Source organism: Macrobrachium nipponense, chromosome 2 (genome assembly GCF_015104395.2).
Source record: "Macrobrachium nipponense isolate FS-2020 chromosome 2, ASM1510439v2, whole genome shotgun sequence".
Taxonomy (NCBI): domain Eukaryota; kingdom Metazoa; phylum Arthropoda; class Malacostraca; order Decapoda; family Palaemonidae; genus Macrobrachium; species Macrobrachium nipponense.
The window spans coordinates 102,538,592-102,564,247 of record NC_087201.1 but is presented as its reverse complement, the minus strand read 5'-3'; the positions used below and the strand labels follow the sequence as shown (position 1 = coordinate 102,564,247).

Here is a 25,656-nt window from a genome sequence, read left to right as displayed (position 1 = left end):
CAAATTCCATGTATTGGCGCAGAGAAGATGACGAGAGAATAGATAACGATAGAACGAAGAGGGTGTTAAGCACATCTGATCAATTGGTTATGCCAGAAGAAATGAGAAATTCTAGGCTGTTAAAGAAATATTCTGGATGCAAGTCTTCATGGCAGTGTGAGTAAGGTTAAACTCACATAAGTTTAGGATGTTTAGATTCGAAGCCCAGACGAAAGGTAGGGCATCTCTGTGTATTTCCCACTTGGAATCATGAGTTATAGTGGTAAAAATCCCCACGTATTTTGGGGTAAGTCAACCTCACTCCAATAAAGTTTATTAAGGTTTGAAGGTAGGCCTCACCATATATTAGTACCCACATGGATTCAAGGCTTGCAGTGATAAGCTTGTCGATGAAAAGTGAAAAAATGATTATATTGTGGGGATCCGAGCGGTCTAAATGCGACTAGGAAAGGGGTAATGCTTGATAGATCAGTTAGACTCTATGGTTAGATAAAAGAGTAACAGTGTATTCATTCAAGGGTTGTACCTATAGGTATGATTGAACGTCGAGGTAGAGAAAGCTGTAGTAGTAAGTGTATGTATATAGGGCCAGAAACGGGAAAGGATGAGAATAAACGATTATGTTTTTGGGAGTCTGAATATGTGTGCCTAACTCGGTTTAAAGTAGAAGAAAGGTAGTAGTTGTGGTAGGCGATTGAGATGCAAAGGTAAGTAGCAGATACAGACTGAATTGTTGGTTGATAAAGAGTTCTTAAAGTCTATGAGAATGAAGTCTCACAGAAATGTGTCAGGAAAGGATATGGATTTTTGGTAATATTGTATTTGATTTCCGTAGGAGAATATTCATAAGTACGAGATAAAGAGAAAATATGTAATGTCTATATTAGGAGTGGCATAATTGTTTCTCTGTAACTAAAAAAGCTGAGTAAAATGATAAGCTTTGTCTCACAAAACCGAAAGAATTGTGATGGCGAAATATGGCATAAGGCGTTTTTCTTAAAGGTAGTGAAAGGTAATCATGTACAAACCTCTCGTGTGTGACCCCTTGAAAGCACCATGTGTGAGATGTGCTCCACGTACCATATTTACCTATCTTCAAAAATACTGAATTTTTCACGTGCGAAATATTTTGTGAATATCTTACAGTGACATCTGTTTCATCTTTAATATAAACTGGTATTGAATTGATCTTTTGTGACAATTGTGAAAAATCATACTTGGTTGCCAGTGTGCGTGGAGTTTGTTTGAAACAGCTTGAGAGAGGGATTCCCGGGGAGACTCTGTCTGAACAAGCACCTCCATTTTGCACTTTTGTAGCAAACCAGAAAATGGAGAAACTGAGTCTCATTTGACACACCACCCATTACAAATAGAGAGCGAAAGTTTGCCAGATTATGTGTTAGTACATAATATATGGAAGCGCAATATGATGCATGCAACGGTAAGAAAAGGTGTGGCTAGTGGTATTATTATCCAATAATTATCTGACTGAAGAAAACATTAAGGTAGCATAAGCTCAATGTGGTGTGGAACGAGTGAAACTGTAGTCGTCAGCATGATCAAACCAAGTGAATTTGAAGTTAAGGAAGAGAGAATGGCTATTTACAAGAAAACGCATGCACTATGAGCCATGGTTAAAGACAGCGCTACAAGGGGTAGGTGGGGAATATATAGAATGATGAATGACTAGGACATAATATGAGCAATGGGAAATGTTTGTAGTACGTCATAAGAGAATGGAAAGGGGAAATAAAACAGTAGATGGTAGAAGGATGAAAAGTTTGGTGAGGAAAATAGAGATAAATTATTTGAGGTGAGACTGGTGAAGAAGAAAGTGGTAGAGAACAAGTAAAAGTTGATAAGTTGTTCTACAAGGATGTCAACGAAAACTAATAGGTTTAATGAGCAAATTGACAAGAGATTCAAAGAGAGAGATGCTGCCTGAAGTGAATACGGTCCCAGACTGATTAAGTGGGCCATTTGAAGATCTGCTGAATATGAAAGTGAGAAGGCACAGTCATATGATACAATAGTGGAAAGGTTATTGTAAATTTGTCAGTGGTTGTGGAAGTGACAATTGGTGACATAAGAAAAACAATTCAGATACCGAAGGATGGGAGGACAGCAGGCTTTATATAATGGGATTTCAAACGAAGGAAAGAAATAATTGTTCCGTTATTTCAAAGTGAGGTGACAGAGGCACATGTAAGAATGAAAGCAGTACTACGGCATTCCATAAAGTACTAGGGAATGAAGGCGCATGATGAGGGGAAGAACAAGTGGAACAGATGTGGAAAGGTTGAAAATAAAGGGTAGTTGTGAACTCTAGGAGGCTGTGATGGTTATTGGAAACTAGGTAAACGGAACAGTAAATATGAATGTGGTTGGAGAAAAAATGACAGTGATAGATCACGTGAGTATTTGGGCATAGATATATCATTTAATAATAAGACGAGAAAAGATGTGAGCCACAGAATAGTGGAAGAGAGGAAAGAAGTATGGTGCGCGAAAGATTAGGATGAACTTTAGTCTATGTAGGTTTAGGTAAAAGGGTATACATGTATTGAGCCAATTCTCCTTTTTGGAAATGAAGTGACAGATTGTGGATGTGAATGAAAGAATAAGGGTTAGTTATTGTAATGTACTTTCTGCGTAGTGTATTTGACATCACAAGAAATGAAATAGTGAGAACTGTGGAATTATGTAGATTTGCCAAAACAGTTAACCGAGATGAAAAGGTGGTGAGAAGAGTGTACTACGCTACAGGAGCGTCAGGAGAAGCTAGTGGAAGAAGCTCTGGAAAGCCCAAGACAATAGTATGAAACATACGTATATTCGAAAGGAACGGTTTGAGGTATGGTTGGTTACTTGTCAGGTAGCTTCTTATCCGGCCTGCTACATTGCCTTTGACAACTGCTATGGCAGAAAGGTCCTTTTCCAAGCTAAAACTGGTGAAGACAAGAATTCGCAGCCTTTGGGTGAGGAGAGGTTGACTGATTCACTACTACCAGCTATAGAGAAGGATTTTCATGTTAATCTTGATGAAATCATAGAATCTTTCAAGAACATTACCAACAGAAAGTTGCTGCTGTAAAAACTGAAAACCACACAGCCTGAGCGGTATGCCTTTTCTGTTCATAACTGGGCTATCAATGCAAGCCGTATCATTGTCACTTTTTATTTTTAATATGAGTCTTAAAATATTTTCATACATATAGCTCACACACGAATGCATACTCACATTATAATTTTGTATAGATAACTGGTTTTCACTGTCACCCCCATACATACACACACACACACACACACATATATATATATATATATATAGTATATATATATATATATGGATATATATATATGTATATATATATATATACACACATACATACTTGTGTTGAGGGTAAAAGTAGAGAGGAAAACTGAGGTTAAAATTGCCAGTGACCTCCAAGATATTCTGATTAATGATACGAGGTCTGCCTTCTAATGGTAAAGCTGTCAGCCTTCCTAATAGAGGCAGTAGACATACTGCGGCCACCAGGACATTTAAAATGGTATATGTTGAAACAAAAATACCATGAAAGTGAAATAAAAAGTAGGGATGATGATTATTATCTTATTATTATTAGTATAAGATAACCCCTATTCAAATTGGACAAAAGGCCACAGGGGTAACTGGCTTGAATATGGTGTCTATTTTGCAAGAAGTCACAAAAGATATTACGAAATACAGAAAGAAGAAAGAACGTAGACAAAGTGAAGCTGATGTTTCCGTTGACAAAAGCTGTTACCTCCATGCATGCAGTCATTCCTGATGTCACGTTATTCATGAAATCTGTTGCAGGTGAGACTAGCTTCATCCTTTAAAAAATTTGATCCTGAGTTCCGTAATGGTATGATAATATTGATAAAGTTATGTTGCGAGGGGGAACGTCATATGTGACAGGCATTACTGGCTGTCCAATTTCTACTGCCAGATGTGGACTTCTCAGGAGAGAGTACAAGTTCTAACATGATGAGTCCACGATGGCTAAGCAGATAATCACTAATGAAAGAATGAAAAGTAAATGTATAGGTTACGAGAATGAAATTGGGGGAATAGCAGCAAATCCTGATCATGGACACAAATAGTATATCCTGAAGTGCTGCTTTGTAAATATTCAACCAACTGGTACTTAAACACTGCGAACATATTTTAGATGGCCCGATCTTCCTCATACTTCTTTCACATTTCGAGACGGGGATCGAGGTATCGGGAAGCAGCCGGGACTCTTCTGAGCAGCTGTATCGAGTTTTAAATAAATGTAGTACTGAGCAAAATATCAAAGACTTACTTTTGGAGTACTAGAATAGTGTAGATTTGGCAATGTGGAGTATGTCATGTGATTCTTCGAATATCTATTTCTGCATACGCGATCATATGAAATTTGAATTTGCAGGTCACTTCAGCTAGGGCACCTTTTGTGGAATGGGGTCTTCAGTAGCTTGAAATAATGTGGAACTAATTTTTGAAAGTTGTTCTCCTTCAGTGTTTTGAGCATACTGCAACTGCATTTAGTGAGGGGCAAGGAAATGTTGAATTGAAAACTTTCACTTCCGACTGGAACCAGTCAACTTTATTTATCTCGTAGAACTTGCACAGTTTTTGCACTGATTTGAGTGACTTTTCATCAGCAGTGTGCAAGCATCTATCCGGCTTCGTCAGGCTGAAAAGACCTTTGAGGATGTCCGAAGTTAAGGAGCTGAATGGCCTTCCTGACCCCAGTGCCTAGGCTCTTACCCTCAATATCATCCATTCATCCAAAGTTGAACACCCATCACTCTAGAACCTCCACTCCAACTCATGTATAGGTGAATCCAAGAATACTTGGAAGACTTTGACCCTGTAGTCATTCTCCACACTATGGAACTGCTCATCTTCTGTTGCAGATGTGGCACTGTACTTGAATCGCTCAAGGATTTTCCTCTTCCTTCTTGACCGAGTAGTCACAGATGCGATATCTATGTCCACGAAATCAGCTTTATCCTTGGCCTTCTTGAAAACGTCTTTCAATTCCTCTTCATTTCTCAACATCCTGAAATTTTGTAGCATTTCTATCACAATTTTTTTTGTAGGACCCCGGCATTATGAAGATTTTGCTGCTGCAATGCACGAAATGCATACGCAGTCTCCCGAAAGACAGGGCCTGTGATTTCGAGACAGACAACAAATGAACTCGCATGAGTTCGTCCTGAAGAGTGAGGAGGGATTCTGTATATTATTTAGAATTTTGAGAAAGGAACACTTAAGGGGCATGGGGGCAAAGGGCAAGGCGCTTGGGCACTCACAGCACCCCTCCCCTGCACGTGCCGAGACATGATCTCTGACGCAAAAACAACACTGCGTTCAATGTGGAATTGAATGGCAGCACATCACAACCCCACTACAATGGGTTTCTGATGATCTTTTTGTGTCAATATAAGAAGCAGTATATTTTGAGGAAGTCCTTTGCTCAAGAGGTTCAATCATGCCTTAGTAATTATAGCATGCATTTTGCAATAAATATTATTTTTTTACTTTGTCTATTCCTGATAGAAGAAATGACCCACTATACACACACACACACACACATATATATATATATATATATATATATATATATATAGTATATATATATATATATATATATATATATATATATATATATATATATATCGGGTCATGAGAGAGAACAAATGTGGGAAGTACAAATGATGGCGATACAGGCATGGACGCCCGCACCATATTTGACAAGGGGGGCAGGCAAATTATATATATAGATTATATATATATATATATATATATATATATATATATATATATATACATATATATATATAATATATATATATATATATATATATATATAGATCTGTGTGTGTGTGTGCAGCGGAATTACGATGCCAATATTTAAGTGAAGCAAGATGCAATGAAAAAAATACAGAAAGTGACATGACCTTTTTTCAATAGTTCCATAAAGTACTGTTCAACTAAAGTGAAAAATTTCTTGAAAGAATAGCGCAGTTATATACTGCTTACAAATCTTATACAATATAATAAGACTACCTTTGATTTGCTTAAAATGAAAGAATATACTGTAGACTGGAAGGAAAATCAAGTGATGTAGTTAAATGTAATAAATTTTTTTTCAAGTTAGTCACTGTTCATTTGAATAGGAACTGTAACCTCCTGTGGTCACAGGACTTCGGGGGGGGGGGGGGGGGGGGGGAAGTGGTCCCCCCCTTGCCCCTACGTGCTGGCGCCCATGGATACAAGATAGAGAAGTGAAGAGAGCATTAAGTAAAATCAATGGTAAAGTAATGGGTCCTTCAGAGATCCAAATTGAGATGATCAAATTACTATACTCTGTTTTCTCCATCTGTCCATCCGCCTGTGGTGTTTTCGCATGGTAACACGGCGTCCCGGGGTTTAAATAATTATGCTATGTGTAAGTTTTAGGTAAATAAAAGGATATCTGTGTGTACATTTGCAACTAAAAGTGTTTTAATAAATTACTGTATGCTAATTACACCGTTAATATTTGAAATAGGATATTATTATCATTGTTGAATTTAACTATCTAAAGCCCGGGACGCAGTGTTACCATACGCAAACACCACAGGCGGATGGACAGATGGAAAAAACAGAGTATAGGCGGAGAAATGGATGCGGAGTTTATTAAAAGCTATATGGGAAGAGGAAGGAATGCCAAGGGACTGGGAGGAGAGTCTAATAGTATATATCTACAAGCAGAAAGTAGATGTCAAGGATTGTGGTAATTGCAGGGGAATTAAACTAACAGAGCATGGATTGAAAGTTTTAAAGAGGATACTGGATGAGAGACTAAGAGAGATACAGATCGGGAAACAACAGAATGGATTGATGAGAGGAGGAGGGACAGTGGATGCCTTCATAATAAGACAGCAACAGGAAGAGGCTAGAGGGAAACCACCAGTAGCTCTATTGTGCATTTATAGACCTGGAGAAAGCATACAATAGAATCCCAAGAAAAGTGATTTTTTGGTGTTTGAAGAAGAGGAAAGTCCCAGAAAAGTTGGTTAGCTGGTCAAGATGATATATCAAAGAACGAGCACAAAAGTAATAATGGCAGTTGGGGAAACAGAAAACTTTGAAGTTAATGTTGGATTACACCAGAGGTCAGCATGAAGCCCATTTTTGTGTGTGGGGTGGTCATGGATGTGTTAAGTGTAGAGATCAGGAATGAAGAGCTGTGGGAGTTGTACACCAGTGATCTGGTGGATACTGCCAAAAATGAGGGAGACCTACAGAGAAGGGTTTGGAGAGTGGCGGGAGTCTTTAGAGAGGGGTGGCTTAAAGGTGAATGGGAATAAAACAGAGGTTTTGGTGAGCAGGAGGGAAGATAGAGACAGAATGGTAATGCAAGAAAGAAGAGGCTCGACTATAAAACAGGTGGAAAAGTTTAAATACTTAGGATCTACCTTAGACCAAAAGGGATGATGTGAAACTGAACTTTGACAGTAGGATAAAAGCTGCATGAGGGAAGTGCAGAGAAGTAACTGAAGTAGTATGTGATAAGAAAATGCCAGTCCAACTAAAAGTCAAGAGCTATAGCACAGTGAGTGTTAATGTATGGATCAGAAACATGACCTCTAAGAAGTAAAGCTTCAGGTGGACTATGTGAACACTGCTGCTTGAGAGATCGGAAAATGACGACACAAGAAGAAGGGCAGGCTTAGTAAAGATTACAGAGTTATAAGAGTCACGGTTGAGGTGGTATGGGCATGTGTTGAGGATGGAAGACAGGGAGGGAGTGAAGAGGGCTTGAGAGGAACCTGTTAGAGGAAGAAGATTGAGAGGGAGTCAGAATTAGATGGCGAGAGAAAGCGAAGGAAGATATGAAGATTCTCTGTCTCCCTCTCAATCTTCTTCCTCTAACAGGTTCCTCCTAAGCCCCCTTCACTCCCTCCTTGTCATTCATCCTCAACACATGCCCTTACCACCTCAATCGTGACTCTTATTACCTCTGTAATCTTTATTAAGCCTGCCCTTCATTTTAAGTCGTCATTTTCCAATCTCTCACGCAGGGTTATTCACACAGTCCACCACAGTATTCTCATCTCTGTTCTCTCAAGTTTTACTTCTTTTCTTCTTTGAGCCCGTGTTTCCAATCCATACATTAACATTCACTATGCTATAGATCTTAACTTTTAGCTGGATTGGCATTTACATATATGACCCTGTGGTAGGGGTGTAAGAAAACTACCACCTTATGTCCTGTGTGTTGTAAAAGGCAACTAAAAGGACAGCTGCTGCCTTGCAGTCTTACTTTTTAGTAGACTAGGCCCACCACCAATAATTTTGGAAACTACTGCCTTAATTGCAGTCTTGCTAAGTAGATTCACACCAACTGTGTATTTGATGTCTCGGCCAGTCCCTTACGACGTCCCTGATTGGATGTTGATAAGCAAATCACAGGATTTCCTGCCGTGCGATTGGCTTATCAACAGCCAATCAGGAGTGTCGTAAGGGACGGGCCTAGACATCAAATGCATGGTTAATGTGAATCTACTATAGCAAAAGGGTAGGCCCACTGGCAATAACTGTGGAAATTGCTCCATGCAGGTGAACTTTTTAGTCAAAGACGAAGGCCACCACCAATAACTGTGGTTGATGACAGCAAGGGCATGCGGTCGTAAAAACCTCTTTGCCAAACAGTAAGCGATGCTTGATGTTGGCAGAGGATGGTGCCTTGATGAACGCAGTGGAGACGCACAGCAGGCAACCGACCCCTTAATGTAGGGATAACTAGAATGGCTGAATAAAAGTGTTTGACATGATATAAGTAGGCTGCTTTAAAGAAAAACAAAAGTTTAATAATAATTCAGCAGCGCCTCAGTGGCGTGGTTGGTTTGGTGTTTGCTTCTCACCTCGGTGGTCGCGGGTTCGATTCTCGGCCATTCCATTGAGGAGTGAGAGATGTGTATTCTGGTGAAAGAAGTTTACTCTTGACGTGGTTCGAAAGTCACGTAAAGCCGTTGGTCCCGTTGCTGAATAACCACTGGTTCCATGCAACGTAAAAACACCATACCAGAACCTTAAGCGAATATATGATTTGAATGGTTTGTCGCGTATAAATCTAATTTTGTAGTTGGACGATTTTTTTTATTGTATTTTGTCGCATTTCTATAGAATAGTTTTACAACTCATTCCTAGAATTTTGGTTCTATGTATATCGTAACTTGAACGGCGTATGTCTGCACTGGTGAGTTTGTAGGATGTTCTGTTGGGTGTTAAAAAAAAAAACTACGAGTTTCATGGAAAAATTATCAGAGAGCTTTCTGACTCTTGTATCAGCTAAAAAAAGTCGGCAACATTTTATTATGCAATTTCTCGGCTTCTGCTGTATAAAAATCCTGCGCACCCATCTCCCCTTCCAACCCCCATGGCTAGTTTAAGAAACACTACTGACATGTGAGCGTCTTGTGAAGAGTGTCAATGTTCAGTTCGCCTCTTGTTAGGATAATACCGTCAGCTGCTTTCTTCATACGCGTCTGTCATTAGTTAAAGAACTTTGATGATATTTCTCAATTTGTAGGTATGTGTGGTGTTCAGACAGTTTGAAAGTGTAAAATGCCACTAGAGCATTGTGTGCGATCCTCAAGTAACTCGTGAAGCAATTGTTGATTGAGTAGACGCCTTGTAGGTTAAGGCAAAGGTTCGTTCGACGAATGGTGGGTTAGCTAGCTCCTATACCTATACTAAGTACTACTACTTGGGTGAAAGGCCCATCATTTCTCTTTAATCTGCTTCGTTAATCACTGCGAAAATGGTACTACGATGGGTAATGAAGACCCTGGGGACAGATCTACAGTAAGAATTTTTATTGTCAGTTGCCAATTTCGTTATTTGCACTGTCTACGGCAATTGTTGGCTAAAGGGAAATGAGGGTAGCTCGGCCTTAAACAGAGATACCTATTCGTTTATTCAGACCTACCTATTACCTAGCTAAGCCTTACAAGTTGATGCTTTCGTTGCTTACCACTTTATAGGTAATACTAGGTAGTAGCTAGTAGGCAAAAAGGGAGCCGATGCAGACTAGGGTAGGTGTGAGAAATCCTAACCTAGACTGCCATATCCTAACCCAACCCAAATTCACTGCCATGTTTTTTTTTTTTTTTAGATTACAGTATTATTCCGCGGGGGCCTAGACTATGGCAGTTGCGGTTTTCTATGCAGTTAGGGTAAAAAACCGCATGGTACAGGGGTGGACCATGTACGATCAATGTGTACAACCCCGAAAAAAGTACGTTATAACGCGTCCTGACATCGGAGATGGGCATCAGGCGCGACTTATTGTTGGTGAGAAATGGAGCTGAAGACCTCTACTCCGGTGTCAGGACGCATTATAATGTACTTTTCTTGGGGTTGTACACATTGATCGTAAATGGTACACCCTGTACCATGCGGTTTTTTACCCTATACCTTCTGAACATGAATTTTAAATAGCTAGGCTATCTGGACGACTGTAATTGGGCCCTGGGGGCCAGTACTAAACACGGCGAAATGCATTGGACGCCCCAATCCCTAGTGGATGTCGTATCTGCTGTTATGTTCCTTGCAGTCTGTGCGGAACTATTCTGTAGAAATTTTTTTTTTTTCCTATTTTCAATTCTTTCTTTTGACAGATCTGTAAACAAAGGTATAGGAGTACCTAGGTAAGTGATAAAAAATTAGCAGTTCACTAGCTCACAGAAGCAGAAATTTGAAAAAAAAACAAAGGGAATTACCCTGAAGCTCTTCACCTCACACATAGGCTACTACTAGGTACAGTATGCTAGTGGTGTGCGCCTGTAACTGTGTTTGTAGAGTGAACTCATAGGAACCTAGGGTAAACAACCGACTGGATTGGCCAACTGACTGACTACCGAGGTTATGGCCACCCTCTAAAAAAGTACTTTAACACGTCCTGACACCGGAGATGGTCATCAGTCATGAGTTGTTGGTGGTGATAGCAGGAGCCCTAGACCTTTACTCTCCTTTTGAAGTAAGCATTTCTCCAAAGTTAGAAATTAAGGCCATATTTTAAGATTTAAACAGAGGGTAATGAAAAGTGTAGCCAACGCAGTGCACACTACCCCAAAACGCTTTTGAAATTTTTACTTACGATTAAAAAACTAGTAGATTGACGCCATCTCGATGTTCGCGGAGTTGCTTGTGTCAACAAACTTCCCATTTCCTGTGCTAAATCCGCACACCACTTGTACCCATAGACGCTGGGCCACTTTAATCACAACAATCATAAACCTGACCTCTAACCAGTATATACTTATCCAAGGGGACTACGGCATTCTTTGTGGCGTTTTGCGCTCTTCAATTGTTTATCAGTGTTGTCAATAGGTATGTGTTTACCCTCCAAACTGGGTTTAGGGTAAAAAACCGCATGGTACAGGGGTGGACCATGTACGATCAATGTGTACAACCCCAAAAAAGTACATTATAACGCGTCCTGGCATCGGAGATGGGCATCAGACGCGACTTGTTGTTGGTGAGAAACGGAGCTAAAGACCTCTACTCCGGTGTCAGGACGCGTTATAATGTACTTTTCTTGGGGTTGTACACATTGATCGTACATGATCCACCCCTGTACCATGCGGTTTTTTACCCTAAAACTTACACAAAACCAGGGAAATAAGTGAAATTAGTGTATCTATTTGTAGTAGCCTATATATACATATTACAGCAATTTTATCATTACTGCATTACTATGACAACTAGAATTCATGGAAACAGTTCGTAAATGCATCGGCGTATATGTGAAGCTCCACTAGATTGGCAGCGATGAGTCATTTTTCGTCGCGTCGTCTGCTTGTAAAAGTACATCAGAAATGTTTGTAATTTGTTCTGACACGTAATACAAACCCTCGGTCCTTTACACATGGAATAATACTTACAGCGCAGCTGGACTGGTCGTAAGCTTTCGAACAAGGTGGTTTGGCAGTTAACTGCTTGTCTGATGGTAGGAAGTCCCGCCCGACTGGAGGGTAAACGTCCACTTTGCTTTCGGCCGCTGACGGAGACAGACGTGTTGTTCGCTGCTCTGCCCACCATTGTCGTTTGCTTTCGCCTTCGCTACGAAGTCTTTTGTGTGCATGGTATCTTTTGGTAGTACTTAGAGTGTAACTGTGAGTACTTATTATTACTTTTTGTCACTTTTTGTGGATTTCTTGTGTTGTGACGGAAACCCACAAGACGGAGAAATTCCCCCCCCAGCCAACCGGAGATTGGGCCCTGGTGTGGAGGGCTGTAAGTGTGGGTCTTTTAGGTCCATTAAATTGGTGAACCCTCATGATTTATGTACCCGGTGCCGAGGGCGAGAATGCTCTCGGACCGACACGTGATGTTTGTGCTTTGTGGTCGGAGGGGCAGTGGGGGCGCTACAAGGGGGAGGAGGAAGGCGCGTAAACCAGCCAAGGTGTCGTCGGATGGTTCTCCAGCAACACCTTTGGTTACGGACACTTCTTCTTTCCTCCATCCTAGTAAGCTCCCTTGTATGGCTCCTTCCCCTTCGAGGGGATGTGTCGCGTTCCACCTCTTCACTTGACTTGTCGAGTGCAGAGGAGGGGACGCGGGACCCCAATCTTCAGTTGTATTCAAGGTTTTCCATCTGCTCGGGGTGGGAAACCCCCCTCCCCCCCCCAACCCGACCTTTGCCTCCTCAGGTGTGACTGCCGCCACGGGTGGAGATCTCGAGCAGGTCTGGCACGTGCTGGGCCTTTCAGGCACTCCAAGCATCCATGGGTGGCTTCACCACCTATCTGCACCAGTGACTCATGGCCCGGAGACTTCAACAACAACGACGGTGTCCACGCCGGGGTGCTGCTCCTCCGCACTTGGTCTATAAGCAGCACGTAACGACAGTGATCCCATCAACCGCTGTCCAGGCCCTGCTGTCGTTCGTGCTGCGAGAGGAGCCAGCCCCACCCTTGGCTTTGCAGTCCTCGCCCCAGCCTCGGACTTCCAGTGTCCAAAGAGCTTACCGCTCGACCGGCCGCCGGTACCAGTTCCTGTCGTCGCCGCTCCCGCTCCAGATCCTGCCGTCTCCGTTCCTGCCCGTTGCGTTGCTGCTCCCACCACAGTTCCTTCCGGACAGGTGCAGCAATGCCGTGTTGCTTTGGCAACTGCCCCAGCTCCGTCCTAGATGGAGGACCTGATGGTGGTCCTGAGGAAGCTGACGAAGAAGTAGTCCAGGAAGAAGAGGAAGGTGTCATCGTCTTCTTCTTCGTCGTTGTCTGCAGCCACCTCTTCCCCTTCGACTTCCAAGGCCCCACAGCCGATTAAGAAGAAGGTGCGAGACTTCGAAGGGTCTACCCCGCTCTGGTGGGGCAGTTGGGCTTCCGCTGGTCCTCCTGTTCCCTTGGGAACAGGGCCCGTCTCTTCTCCTGCTAGAAAGAAGAAACGGGGACAGGAGGGGTATCTGCTACCACCGGTACCTCTTCTCGTGGTGCCAGAGGCTCTGCCTCTACACTGGGAACTGTCTCGGCCGCTCGCTCGTGAGAGGTACTGAGTGGACGGTCACCCATTGGTGACTGTGCAGCCAGGGTTCAGACCGCTGAGCCTGCTCACCGGCAGGACCCAGGCACCGCGAGGACAGTGCATGCTCCCACCGCGCCAGTGGACTCTACCGGTCTCCTGACCGTTGCTCCCACCGGGACTGGATGGATTGAGTGACAGGTAGCAGCTCTCCTGACGCTTGGGACCATCACTACTGTCCTTGGTCCAGCGGCTCTCCCCAGGGAGACCGCGGGACTAGGCCTGCAGCTTGTTCACCACTGAGGGTTGGCGATCGCCTGCAGTCCTCCCAGCCCACCGGCTCGGCTGGTAGACAGGTCTTCCTCTCCTGTCCCTTTCAACCTCCTCAGGCTACACCAGGAGGAACGAGGCGATTAGGTGTGACCGTGAGGAGTGTGCTTCTCATGGTCCCACCACGAAAGCCTATGAGCCTGGCACGGTCTTGGGACCAAGCAGATCGTATGCCCAAGTGGTTGAAGGAGACCACGAGGGGTCTGTCATGGTTCCTCCCGCGGAAGGAGGAGAATCTCGAGAGGTGTTCTCCTTAGATGGACTTGACGGTCCATCCCCTCAGGATGCGATCACCCCCGAGATCCAGAGGTCGTTTGCGGAGGTCATTGCGCTGATTCGTCAGCACAACAACCTCGGGGAAGGATCGGTGCTTCCTCCCTCCGAGCCTCCATTGAGGCTGGAGTCATTCTGGGGGCCTAAGATGTAACCCAGGACGACGGTGGGTCTGCCCCGGTCCTCCTCTCCGGACAGGAGGGATCACTTAGGTCCAGCAGGTCGACCAAGCTGCTCCCCCCTCCTCTACCACGACAGCAGCGTTTCTACGTGCCATCAGAAGACCCGCTGCCGCCCAAGCAGGTTAACCCGGAGATAGCCAGGCTAACTCCAGGTGTGCCTCTCAACCACCTGCTGGCCGAAAATCTCTGGTTCTCAAAGCAAGAGGCACAGGCCTTGGAAGCAACTGCCATGGCAGTATTTCAAGCAGTCTCCTGGCTGGACCTGTGGTCCCTCTCGGTGTCCAAAGTCGCGGCTTCCTTGGGACACACCACTCCCTAAGGGGACCCAGTATTCGGGAGACTGTCAGTCTGGAGGTAGGGCAATTTTCTACCTTGCCCACCAGATGGGTCAACCTGTGGGTCAACCTGGTCCTGAGACGTTGGGACCCAGTCCTCGGCTTTCCGGAAGGTGGAACCAGGCTTCACCTTCTTCCGGTAAGGTAAGGCTCGAGTGACCAGGGCTCGACTTCTCGTAAGGTACGATCGTCAGCCCTCCTCCCAGACCTCCTTTTCCCGAGGAGGATCTGGAAAGAAGAAGTCGAAGAAGGGGAAACGCTAGGGACGGCGTTCCCCCTCACCTGCTGCCGGAAGTGTGGGGGTGCCTGGTGAGCCATTGTGCAACTTGGCAGTGCTACGGAGCCGAGACCTGGATAGTGGATGTCCTTCGGGAGGAATATCTACTACCCTTCAAGTCATGGCCACCCCTCACTTCGCACCCAGTCCATCTACAGACGTACGTTCCCGTTTCTGTCAGAGACATAGCGCTTTGGCAAGAAGAGGAAGCCATGCTGAGCAAGCGAGCTGTAGAGGTCGTAGGAGATCAGTCACCGGGCTTCTACAGCCGACTTTTCCTGGTGGAGAAGTCATCGGGGGCTGATGCCCAGTGATAGATCTCTCTCCTTTGAACAGATTCATTCGCCAGACTCGGTTCATGATGGAAACAGCACGATCCGTGCTTGATTCCATCTGGGAGAACAACTTCATGCTTTCGGTGGACCTGAAGGATGCGTATTTCCAAATACCCATCCACCAGTCCTCCAGGAAGTACCTCCGCTTCATCCTCGACAGGACGGTGTACCAATTCAGGGCACTTTGCTTTGGTCTCTCAAACTGCCCCACAGGTGTTCATGCGAGTGTTCACGCTGGTGTCAGCTTGGACCCACTCGGTCGGGATACGTCTACTGAGGTATCTCGACGATTGGCTGGTCCTGATGAGCTCCCTCTCGCAGTTGCTACAGGGCAGGGATTGACTCCTTGAATTCTGCCGCTATCTCGGGATTGTGGTGAACTTTGAGAAGTCAGATCTCAAGCCCAAGCAGAGGATGAAGTACCTGGGCATGCTGATCGACTTGGTAGCAGGACAAGTCTTCCCCGCAGACTCGCAGATCAGCAGGTTCAGGGAGGCCGCCAGACGGTTCCTGTCTCGACAGGAGCAGTCAGCTCAGCAGTGGCAGGTCGTGATCGGTCACCTGTTGTCGCTAGAGAAGTTAGTCCCCCACGGGTGTCTTCACCTGCGGTCTCTTCAGTGGAGGCTAAAGGAGAGTTTGTCACAGGCAAGAGACGCGCCATACCTCCCCGTGCCTCTCACGGAGGAGGTGAGGCAGGACCTAGCCTGGTGGCTGGATGACAGGAACCTTGTAAGAGGAGTGCCTCTCCGCACTCCCCCTTCGGAGATGCTGCTGTTTTCAGACACATCAACCGAGGGCTGGGGTGCACTCCTGAAGGGGTTGCTGGCTGCAGGTGTGTGGGGCCATCACAACAAGCATCTTCACATCAACGTCCTGGAGCTCAAGGCGGTGTTCCTCGCACTCAAGAGTTCCGGGAACATGTGATGGGACACTCAGTGTGTTGATGAGCGGCAACACCATGGTAGTAGCATATGTCAACAAACAGGGGGGCCTAGTGTCCTTCCCATTGCACCAGTTGACGATGCAGGTGCACGAGTGGGCCGTAGCCCACTCAGTAGAGCTGTCAGCCAGATACATTCCAGGCAAGAGGAAAGCAGTGGCAGACAAGCTCAACCGCCTGAATCAAGTGATCAGGACCAAATGGTCTCTTCACCCAGACGTGGCGGAAAGGCTCTTCAACCTGTGGGGGCGTCCAGTAGTGGATCTGTTCGCCACCCGGCACAGGACGCATTTCAACACCCGTGGGACAACCTCCTTGTCTACGCCTTTCCCCCTTTCTGCCTGATTCGCAAGGTGTTCAGCAGGGTGCTGCTGGTCACCAGCAATCTTCGGATAATTCTGGTGGCACCCAAATGGGCTCAGGCCATTTGGTATCCAGACCTGTTGGCTCTTCTCCCTGAGGCACCGCAAGAGTCTCCCCCATGGCACAACTTCCTGTGCCAACCACACTTGGAACGGTACCACTGAGCGGTTCGGTCCGTCTCTTCATGGCTGGCTGTTATCTACCATCTCTTGCGAGCGAGAGGCTTTTCTCGCCGAGCAGCAACAGAGATGGCAGGGTACTTCAGACAGTCCTCTGCAACAGTGTACCAGGGGAAGTGGTCCGTCTTCTGTGGTTGGTGTCGTGGACTGGGTCTCTCTCCTCTCAGAGCCACTCTTCAGGTAACGGATTTCCTTGTCTTCCTTTACCGAGAAAAGCTCCTTTCCGTCTCCGTGGTTAAAGGCTACAGAGCCGCTCTGGCCCTAGTCCTTAAACTGCGGGGAGTGGCTATCTCCTCTTCCTTTGAGATCTCCCTCCTAATGAAGAGCTTCGAGAGGTCTTGCCCACCCAGGGAACTCAGGCCCCCAGTGTGGGACGTTACTCTCGTCCTTAGAAGTTTGATTCGAAGACCCTTCAAGCCACTCTGAGAGTCGTCAGACAGGGATCTGTCCCTCAAGACCCTGTTCTTGCTGGCCTTGGCATCAGGGAAGAGAGTAGGGGAACTTCATGGTCTTTCCTTCGATGTTGAGCATACGAGGGAATGGGTATCTGTGACGCTCGATTTCGTAGCGGACTTGGTAGTGAAGACTCAGAATCCTTCGGTACCTGACAACCGGTTCGAGTCATTCACAATCCCCTCCCTGAAGGACTTCACCGACGATGATGTGCATGAGATGCTGCTTTGTCGTCCTGTGAGGGCGCTACGGTGCTATCTGAAGAGAACTCGGCACCTCAAGCCTGAATGTCGATGCCTCTTCGTTAGCACTGGGGTTACCAAGAAGGAGGTGTCCAAGAACACTTTCTTTCTGGCTTTGTGAGGTGATCAGGAGGGCATACGCCGCGGATAGGAGTGACGACACCCGTACCCTTCGTCCGAGAGCCCACGAAGTCAGAGGTATTGGTCCAACCCTTGCGTTCCGCAAGAACTTCTCCGTGGCACAGGTGCTGAAGGCAGGGGTCTGGGCCAACCAGACCACCTTCACATCTTTTTATTTTCGGGATATTGCCCATAGGTCCTTGGACACCTTCTCCTTGGGACCCGTGGTGGATGCTCAACAAGTTGTGTAGTTTACCCAGCTCCCGAGCGGACAGAACAGCATCGCATCCTTGTGAGAGTGCATGAATGGACGAGTGAAAGAGAGTGTGAGTGGCTTTTCTTCTTCCTCTTTTCTCCCCTCTACCTGTAGGCAGAGGGCCGCAGTTGCCACTACGCTGGACAGGAGGCCAATGCAGGTAAGCTACGCAACTGAGCTCCGTCCTATCCCTTTCAGTAGGGATAGGAGCGGTTATCCACCACTTCCCTAACAAGGGGGGAAGTGGATGCCAACAAGAGACAAACCCATGACCCTATATTTGGTTTTGAAGTAGGAACTAGTTCTTGCTTGCTATTCATAAGAGGTACGCTTGCCTCCCTCTTATGAATTTGGTCTAGAGGTCTGACTACTGATCTTGCGGTGCACACCCCGATCAGCTGGAAGCTGGACAGATTCTAGGATCCCTCCCTCTGCTCTTACGACCAGGGAGGGAACCAAGGTCGGACAAACACCAGTCTGTTCATAAGACTCAGATTCCACCTACCAATTAGTGTCTCCCATTGTTAAAGGACCGATGTTTGTATTACGTATCGGAACAAATCACAATTTGTCGAAAATTGTATTTTTGTACATTCAACTTCCCTGTCAGATATATACTTAGCTTTAGACTCCGTCGTCCCCGACAGAAATTTGAATTTCGCGGCGCATGCTACAGGTAGGTCAGGTGAGCGGCAGGACTAGGAACCATTCCCATTTTCTAATCAGATTTTCTCTGTCGCTGGTTCCGTCAACATCGTTGTTGGTTCCTCCTGACTTGATTTTCGTTTTTCATCGCCATTGATCTTCTGGGCTGTATTTTTTTGGTGACGTATTGGATCGTTGGTTTGGCATTCGCTTTTGTGGACTGTTTACTGGATTTCGCTTTGGATTTTTCTAAGAATGTCTGACTCTAGTTGTGTAATTAGAGTATGTGTGAATGAAGGTTGTAAGGTGAGGCTACTGAAAGCTTCGGTAGATCCTCACACTGTATGCAAGCGGTGTAGGGAGTATGAATGTTCATTCACTAATACGTGTAAGGAATGTGAGAATTTGAGTGAGGATGGATGGAAGACTCTAACTTCCTATTTAAGGAAGTTAGAAAAGGATAGGGCTAGGAAAGCTTCCTCTAGAAGTTTGAGTAGATCTCGCTCTAACGAGCCAGTTAGTGTCGAGTTAACACCTATCCCACAAGTAAATGTTGCATCCTCCCCCATGATATCAGCTCATTCTCCCTTCAAAGATCATGCAGATTCTTCTGTGGAAATTGCAGGTTTGAAAGCTGCCCTCAAAAGGATGGAGCTTAAAATGATAGCTCTTGAAGGTAAGCAAAGTGCAGTGGAAAGTGATATCAGTGTACCCAGTGCAGTGGAGGGAACGTCTGATCGGCTCTGCAACGCTCCCAGGCCTAGACCTCTTCCAAGCTCCCAGGCCCAGAGGAGAAGGAATGTCGAAAGCCGTACGGAGGTTATGGAGGATCCCCACCGGTCAGGCGTCCCTTCGGCAGGATCTGTGTCGTCACAGACTGCCAGGGATCGCTGTTGTAAAGGCATCCTGAGAGAGTGCTTCTCTTCTTCCGACTCCTCGTCGCACAGAAGAGGTTGGAGTTCGGATGATCAATCTCGTCCTCTGAAGAGGAGTTGGAAAGCGCCCGCATTGGATTCAAGCCCCAAACGCTTCCCAGAAGGTTCGCCTATGGATAAGAAGAGAGCCAAGAGGGCCTTGCATTCGCCTGCTTTCGGCTGGGAATCCCATTCGTCCCCCGAACCTCCTCCTGTCAGAGAGGGAAGATCCTGCGACAAGAATTCTCCTTAACATGCAGGAGCAAATCTCGTCCTTGGTGGGAGTACTCAAGAAGGATCCTCCTCGTAGGAAGGACTCCTCTCTTCCCATTAAGAGATCCCGGATCCTGGATGTACCGAGGCGCCAACTCGACACGAGTCTTCGGACGAACGCCAATCTTCTTTCAGGCGTATGTCGCCAATTAAACAAGAATCTTCTGCTAGGCGCCAGGTGCGAGCCTCTTCCCAGCCTCTCAGCGCCAGCCAGCCGCGATTCCCCGGTCTGGCGCGAGTCTCCTTCCGGACGCAAACCGTCATCCAGGCGCGAGGCGCCAGACATTTTGCCTTCCGAGATAGAGCTTTCTTCTGGACGCAAACGAGTTTCTGGAAATGTCAAGGACCGTGACAAAGGCGCAAGATGTCGCACAGGTGGCTGTCGCCTTTGTCAAGGCGGACATGAGACACCTTCCAGACTCTCCGAGCTACTTAGAAGAAGCCCTTCTCCAATGGAACAGAGGACTGATATAGCAGGTGACTCCTCTCAGAATAAGCGCTCACCTTCTGTTGATCGCGATTCCCCCATCAAGATGAGACAAGAAATTTAGGAAATTTCCGATGAAGAATCCCCAAGAGGTACGGCTCTTTCGGATTACAAGACCTTACCGGCTTTACTACAGCCGCCCCTCCTTCTCCTCGTTCTTTGTTCACCAGCACAAAGACTTCTAAATCCTACTCCTTCCTGAAGATGCGTCCAACTATCTCCATGAAGAAAGCCCTACAGTCAGTTGGGGCTTGGTTCAGCTCTAAGGAGCAAGCAAGTCAGACTGTCTTTACCTGCCCTCCCTCTAAGCTTTCAGGAAGGAGGGGCATTTGGTATGAGATGGGGGAAGCCATGGGACTGGCCCTGCCTTCGTCTGCAGAGGCAGATTTCTCGACTCTTGTGGACTCGACGAGGAGACATGCACTGTCTACAGCCAGAACCACATGGGGTATGTCGGAAATGGACCATCTCCTCGAGGGATTATTCCATGTCCTGGAAGTTTTTAACTTTCTGGACTGGTCTCTTGGGGCGTTGGCCAAGAAGACTCAAGACCCGGAATTCCTTAGTCCCGAAGTGCTTCATAGCGTGTTGTCATGTATGGACAAGGCTGTCCAAGATGGCTCTGGAGAAGTAGCCTCCCTTTTTGGAACAGGAATACTCAAGAAGAGAGCAGTTTTTAGCTCATTTTTGACAAAAGCTGTCTCTCCAGTTCCGAGGGCTTCTCTTCTATACGCTCCTCTATCAAACCGACTGTTTCCTACTCAGTTAGTGAGAGACATTTCTCACTCACTCACTGAGAAGGCTACCCAAGATCTTCTAGTTCAGTCGGCGAAAAAGGCTAGAACTGCTGTACCCTCTGCTAAGAAGGGAACTAGTACTCCTCAAACGCCCTCTCGAGGAGGTCCTTCTTCGCGATCCTCCTCTAGAAAGAAAGGACCTGAGAAGAGAGGGAGGTCATCCATTAGGCCTTTTAAGAAGGGAAAATGACTCATCAGTCCTCCAAATGCCAGTAGGAGCCAGGCTTCTGAAGTTCGCGGAAGCATGGACTTTGAGAGAGGCAGACAACTGGTCCCTCTCAATAATAATGAATGGATATCTCATCCCCTTCGGAGACAGACCACCCTTGACTTCGACTCCAAGGGAACTGTCAGCAAAGTACAAGGACCCTGTCATAAGAAGAACTCTCCTGCAACTTGTGGATCAGATGTTGGAAAAGGAGGCCATCGAATTAGTACAGGATCCCCACTCCCAAGGTTTCTACAATCGACTTTTCCTTGTTCCGAAAGCCTCGGGAGGCTGGAGACCTGTGCTAGACGTAAGTGCATTGAACCGATTCGTAAAGAAGACGAAATTCTCTATGGAGACTACCGCCTCGGTTCTTGTGGCTCTACGTCCTGGAGATTGGATGGTCTCCCTGGACCTGCAAGATGCGTACTTTCATGTCCCGCTGCATCTTTCATCAAGAAAGTTTCTTTGGTTCATGATACAGGGCAGGATCTTTCAGTTCAGGGCCTTGTGCTTCGGCCTTTCCACGGCCCCTCAAGTTTTTACGGGCCTTATGAAGAACGTAGCCCGTTGGCTGCATCTGAAGGGGGTGAATATACCGCTTTATCTCGACGACTGGCTCATCAGAGCCGAGTCGGAACATCAATGTTTGGAGGACTTGAAAACGACTCTGGACCTAGTACAGTCCCTTGGACTTCTTGTGAACCTCGAGAAGTCCCAGATGATCCCCAGCCAGAACATTGTCTATCTGGGGATTCAAATGGATTCTCGGGGTTTTCGAGTTTTTCCATCGCAAGAAAGGCTCGTTGCAGGCTTGGAGAAAGTCTCAGCCTTCTTAGGGAAGGAACGAAGCTCAGCGAGGGAATGGCTGAGCCTGCTGGGGACCCTTTCCTCGCTGGAGCAGTTCTTTTCTCTAGGGAGGCTCAACTTAAGACCCCTACAATTCTTCCTGCAGAAGGTGTGGAATCGAAAGACAGGAGATCTGTCGGACTCCTTCCCAATCCATCAGGAGATAAAGAACCACCTGGCGTGGTGGGTGGCTCCTCTCAAAAAGAACGAAGGCATGTCCCTTGCGATTCCGAGCCCGCGCCTAGTGTTGTTCTCCGACGCATCGGAGACAGGATGGGGAGCAACATTAGGAATGAGAGAAGTGTCGGGCACTTGGACAAAGGATCAGGTGTCCTGGCACATCAACTCAAAGGAGCTTTTGGCTATCCATCTAGCCCTAAAATCCTTCGAATCAGAAGTCAGAGGCGTGGTAGTCCAAGTCAACTCGGACAACACCACGGCTCTGGCCTACATTCGAAAACAAGGAGGGACTCACTCTTTCTCCCTCTACGAGTTAACAAGAGATCTTCTCATCTGGGTGGAGGAACGAGGCGTCACTCTCATTACCAGGTTCGTTCAGGGAGAAAGGAATGTGAGAGCGGACTTGATCAATAAAACCTTAGTCACAGGAAGTTGGACCATAACACCATCGCAATTAAAATTTAAAAGACCGTCATAAAATCTTTGACCTGTGACCTCACACCAGACTTACTCAGCTTCTATCAAGAATGTAGCTCCACCTCCAGGAGGAGGTATTACAATGTTAAATTATTGACTCCGCCTGGAAAGTAGGAATTAACATGTTAACCCCACCTAAAAGGGGATGGGGAAAAGATAAGAAAAGACCACTCCACGAATCAAGAATCCAGTTGGGCGGAGAACCAGAACCTACACCACCTAAGGAGGTGGTGCCGAATTCGAACTGAGGGTGGCTGAAATTGAGAATGACAGAAGAAGAGAGAGAGGACCGGCAGCCGTCGTTCAGTAAAGAAGTAGAAATATTGCCAGGGTACAAAAATAGATTTATAAGCTTTGTAGTTGTAACTTGTATTTTTGCAACAGTAAAGAAAGAAACTCTGCCGTTCGTTTCATTCAAACTTCTGAGACTAAGACTACTAAGATTACTAATCCAGAACTAACATTAAAAAGAAACATAAAGTTAAACTTAGAACCAGACTGCAGAACTAATCATCAAGAAGAAGAGGCAGGTAAGCGAACATAACTCGAACACTCTAACCTTAAAAAGGGCACAACACAAACTAGAGCCTTTCTATCATAATCGTAGCTCAATCTAAGCCTTGCAGATTCACAGTTAGCAGAAGAAAAAAAGATTTCCAAGTGTCTCGCATATATTTCCAGCTCAAGCTATGAATACTCTTGTATAAAAGACTGTGGTTTGTATATACGTATAGGAAAAATGCCTTGAGCAAAGACTGGTGTGTAACCTGTAGGGGATTTCTGTTTTTCATCTCTCTTATTCAGAGGGTTTACAAAAACCTTACGGTACTGTACTACGTATACATCTCTTAATATTACTAGGTTTAGTTAGATTATATTGCTATGAAAGATCATATAATGATAGGGGTAGATTGTATGATCATTATGATTATTGTGCTACATTAGTTGTGATACTTGACCAATGTTGATATTTGTTTTCCAGTCCACTATTCTCACCAAGATGATTGACGTCACAGTCAAAACTCTTGATTCCCAGAATCATCGATATTCAGTTCCAGATGATGTAAGTAAACTAATCTTGTGGTCTTATGGTGCACAATTTCTCTCTCTCTCTCTCTCTCTCTCTCTCTCTCTCTCTCTCTCTCTCTCTCTCTCTCTCTCTCTCTCTCTCTCTCTCTCTCTCTGTACCCAGAATTACATGATTGACTGATACCAATTTTGGCATTTCATCACTGCTAGTTAGTCGAGCTTAGTATAATAGCACAAATGCTTAGTGTTGATGTGACATACTCTCACCTGATCTGCAAATTTACACATTGAAAAGTAGGAGCCATTTCTGCCAGTCTTTGTTGGTGCTGGTGGCTTTTTGAGTGAACTAGTTTACACAATTAGACACTTGTTGATTTAATTGTACTGTGTACTATAGAGTAATTTTTTATTTGTCTCAGACTTTGTTTACTGTTTACTGCTGTACTGCTCTTTCTCATCATTATCAGTATTATATCCGGTCACAAAATCTTATAATTTTACAGATCCAAGACTAAATTGCTTCTGATTACAAATAATCATTCTATACATCACTTTTGGTTACAGGCATAAGCAAGGCTATTCATGTGTAATTGATTATGTTTTAGGGTATATGTATAAATCTAACACTGTATTCTAAAGCAACACATTCATGGGTTTAGGACTGACATCATATCTGATCTTTAAACAATTCCTTTGAGCTAACGCTTTACCTTTGCTATTTCGGTTTCTGTAAAGATTACTGTAGGCTAATTCATTTGTGTGGTATTCATGGACTATTCACCTCTTTTTGCCATTCATATTTGGCCTTCATTAATCTTCACTTGTGGATGTTTGTGTCATTAAATTCCCTACATCCAATCCATTAGAGCAACTTGCAAAATTCCTGTGATTTTTAAAATGTATTTTTTTGTATGGTATTTTATGATTACTTCCTAAGATTGAAAATGGAACAGCATAACTTGATGCATTATTATGGGAGTGCCTCTAGAATATAGTAATATGAGATCAATATCCCTTTTTTCCAGATAACAGTAAAACAGTTCAAAGAAAGGATAGTAACATCAGTGAACATCCCTGCAGACAAACAGAGACTCATCTATTGTGGGAGAGTTCTTCAGGATGATAAAAAATTAGCTGATTATAGTGAGTGATTATTAATTAATCTCATCACAAGGTTTTATTAATGATGGATAAACAGTGGTACCTCAACTTAACGAATTGTCTTGGTTTCTGGCCTGTTATTAAGTAACAAAATTCATTAAGTAATAAAGATTGTCATATAGCCTACATTTGATGCCGTATAGAGACTCACATAGTTAAATTGTACATTCATTCTATACACAATAATTAATAGCCTATCCAAACCAGCATTTTGTAATTACCATTCAATTTTGTTAAAGTGGCTTACCAAGTAATTACATAGCTAATTATTTTCCCCACTCAGCAGCAAAATTTCAAATTTTGTGGGAAGCCTTAAAAAACTCAGTGCAATACTGCTAACGACTTGGCTGAGCTTAAATAGCTACCAAAATGTGTATTTCACATAAGTGACTTACCGAACAGTTACATAGCTTATAGCTTCATACCTGCGGCAGTCGAAATTCAAATTGTTGGCGCCAGCGGCGTTGCTATCTTAAGTATAGGTGATACAAGACCCGCCCACATCCGGGAACCCTGGGTACTGCTAGCCTTCTACCGTCAATTTTCGTTTCTGCCGCTCACGGGGTAACACCTGTGAGATTTTCGCTGCAGTCTCCTGCGTCGCCATTTTGGATTTTGGTTTTTGTTTGGTGATGTACTAGTTTTTTTTTGTTTTTTTTCTTGCCAGTTAGCTATCTCTATTCAGTTTTAATTATGTCAGATTCTAGTTCATCTGCTGTAAGGTTTTGCAGTGCTGGCTGCAAAACAAGATTAGCTAAGTTATGTCACGATCCGCACTCTAAGTGCACTAAAGCAGAGGGACAAATTGTAATGGTATGGA

General features: G+C 45.1%; 2 protein-coding genes across 7 annotated transcripts in view; one reads left to right on the top strand and one right to left on the bottom strand.

The window, feature by feature from the left end:
* Positions 1-5,074, bottom strand: part of LOC135221260 (WAS/WASL-interacting protein family member 3-like) — a 59,688-nt gene extending 54,614 nt beyond the window's left edge. The window contains exon 1 of the mRNA XM_064259076.1: positions 4,868-5,074. Within this exon, the coding sequence (XP_064115146.1) occupies positions 4,868-5,074 (207 nt within the window). The remainder of the gene's footprint in view (positions 1-4,867) is intronic.
* The window catches only part of LOC135220857 (large proline-rich protein BAG6-like), a 289,694-nt gene that overhangs the window by 33,364 nt on the left and 230,674 nt on the right, over positions 1-25,656 (top strand). For 4 of the 6 annotated variants that reach the window (XM_064258427.1, XM_064258422.1, XM_064258426.1 and 1 more), the window contains exons 1-3: positions 9,824-9,871; positions 23,629-23,709; positions 24,701-24,818. In XM_064258427.1, coding sequence (XP_064114497.1) covers positions 9,839-9,871; positions 23,629-23,709; positions 24,701-24,818 — 232 coding nt within the window. In that variant the 5' untranslated portion in view covers positions 9,824-9,838. Of the gene's footprint in view, positions 1-9,460; positions 9,597-9,823; positions 9,872-23,628; positions 23,710-24,700; positions 24,819-25,656 lie in introns of those variants that run through there. The other 2 variants (XM_064258423.1, XM_064258425.1) reach the window with 2 other exon arrangements.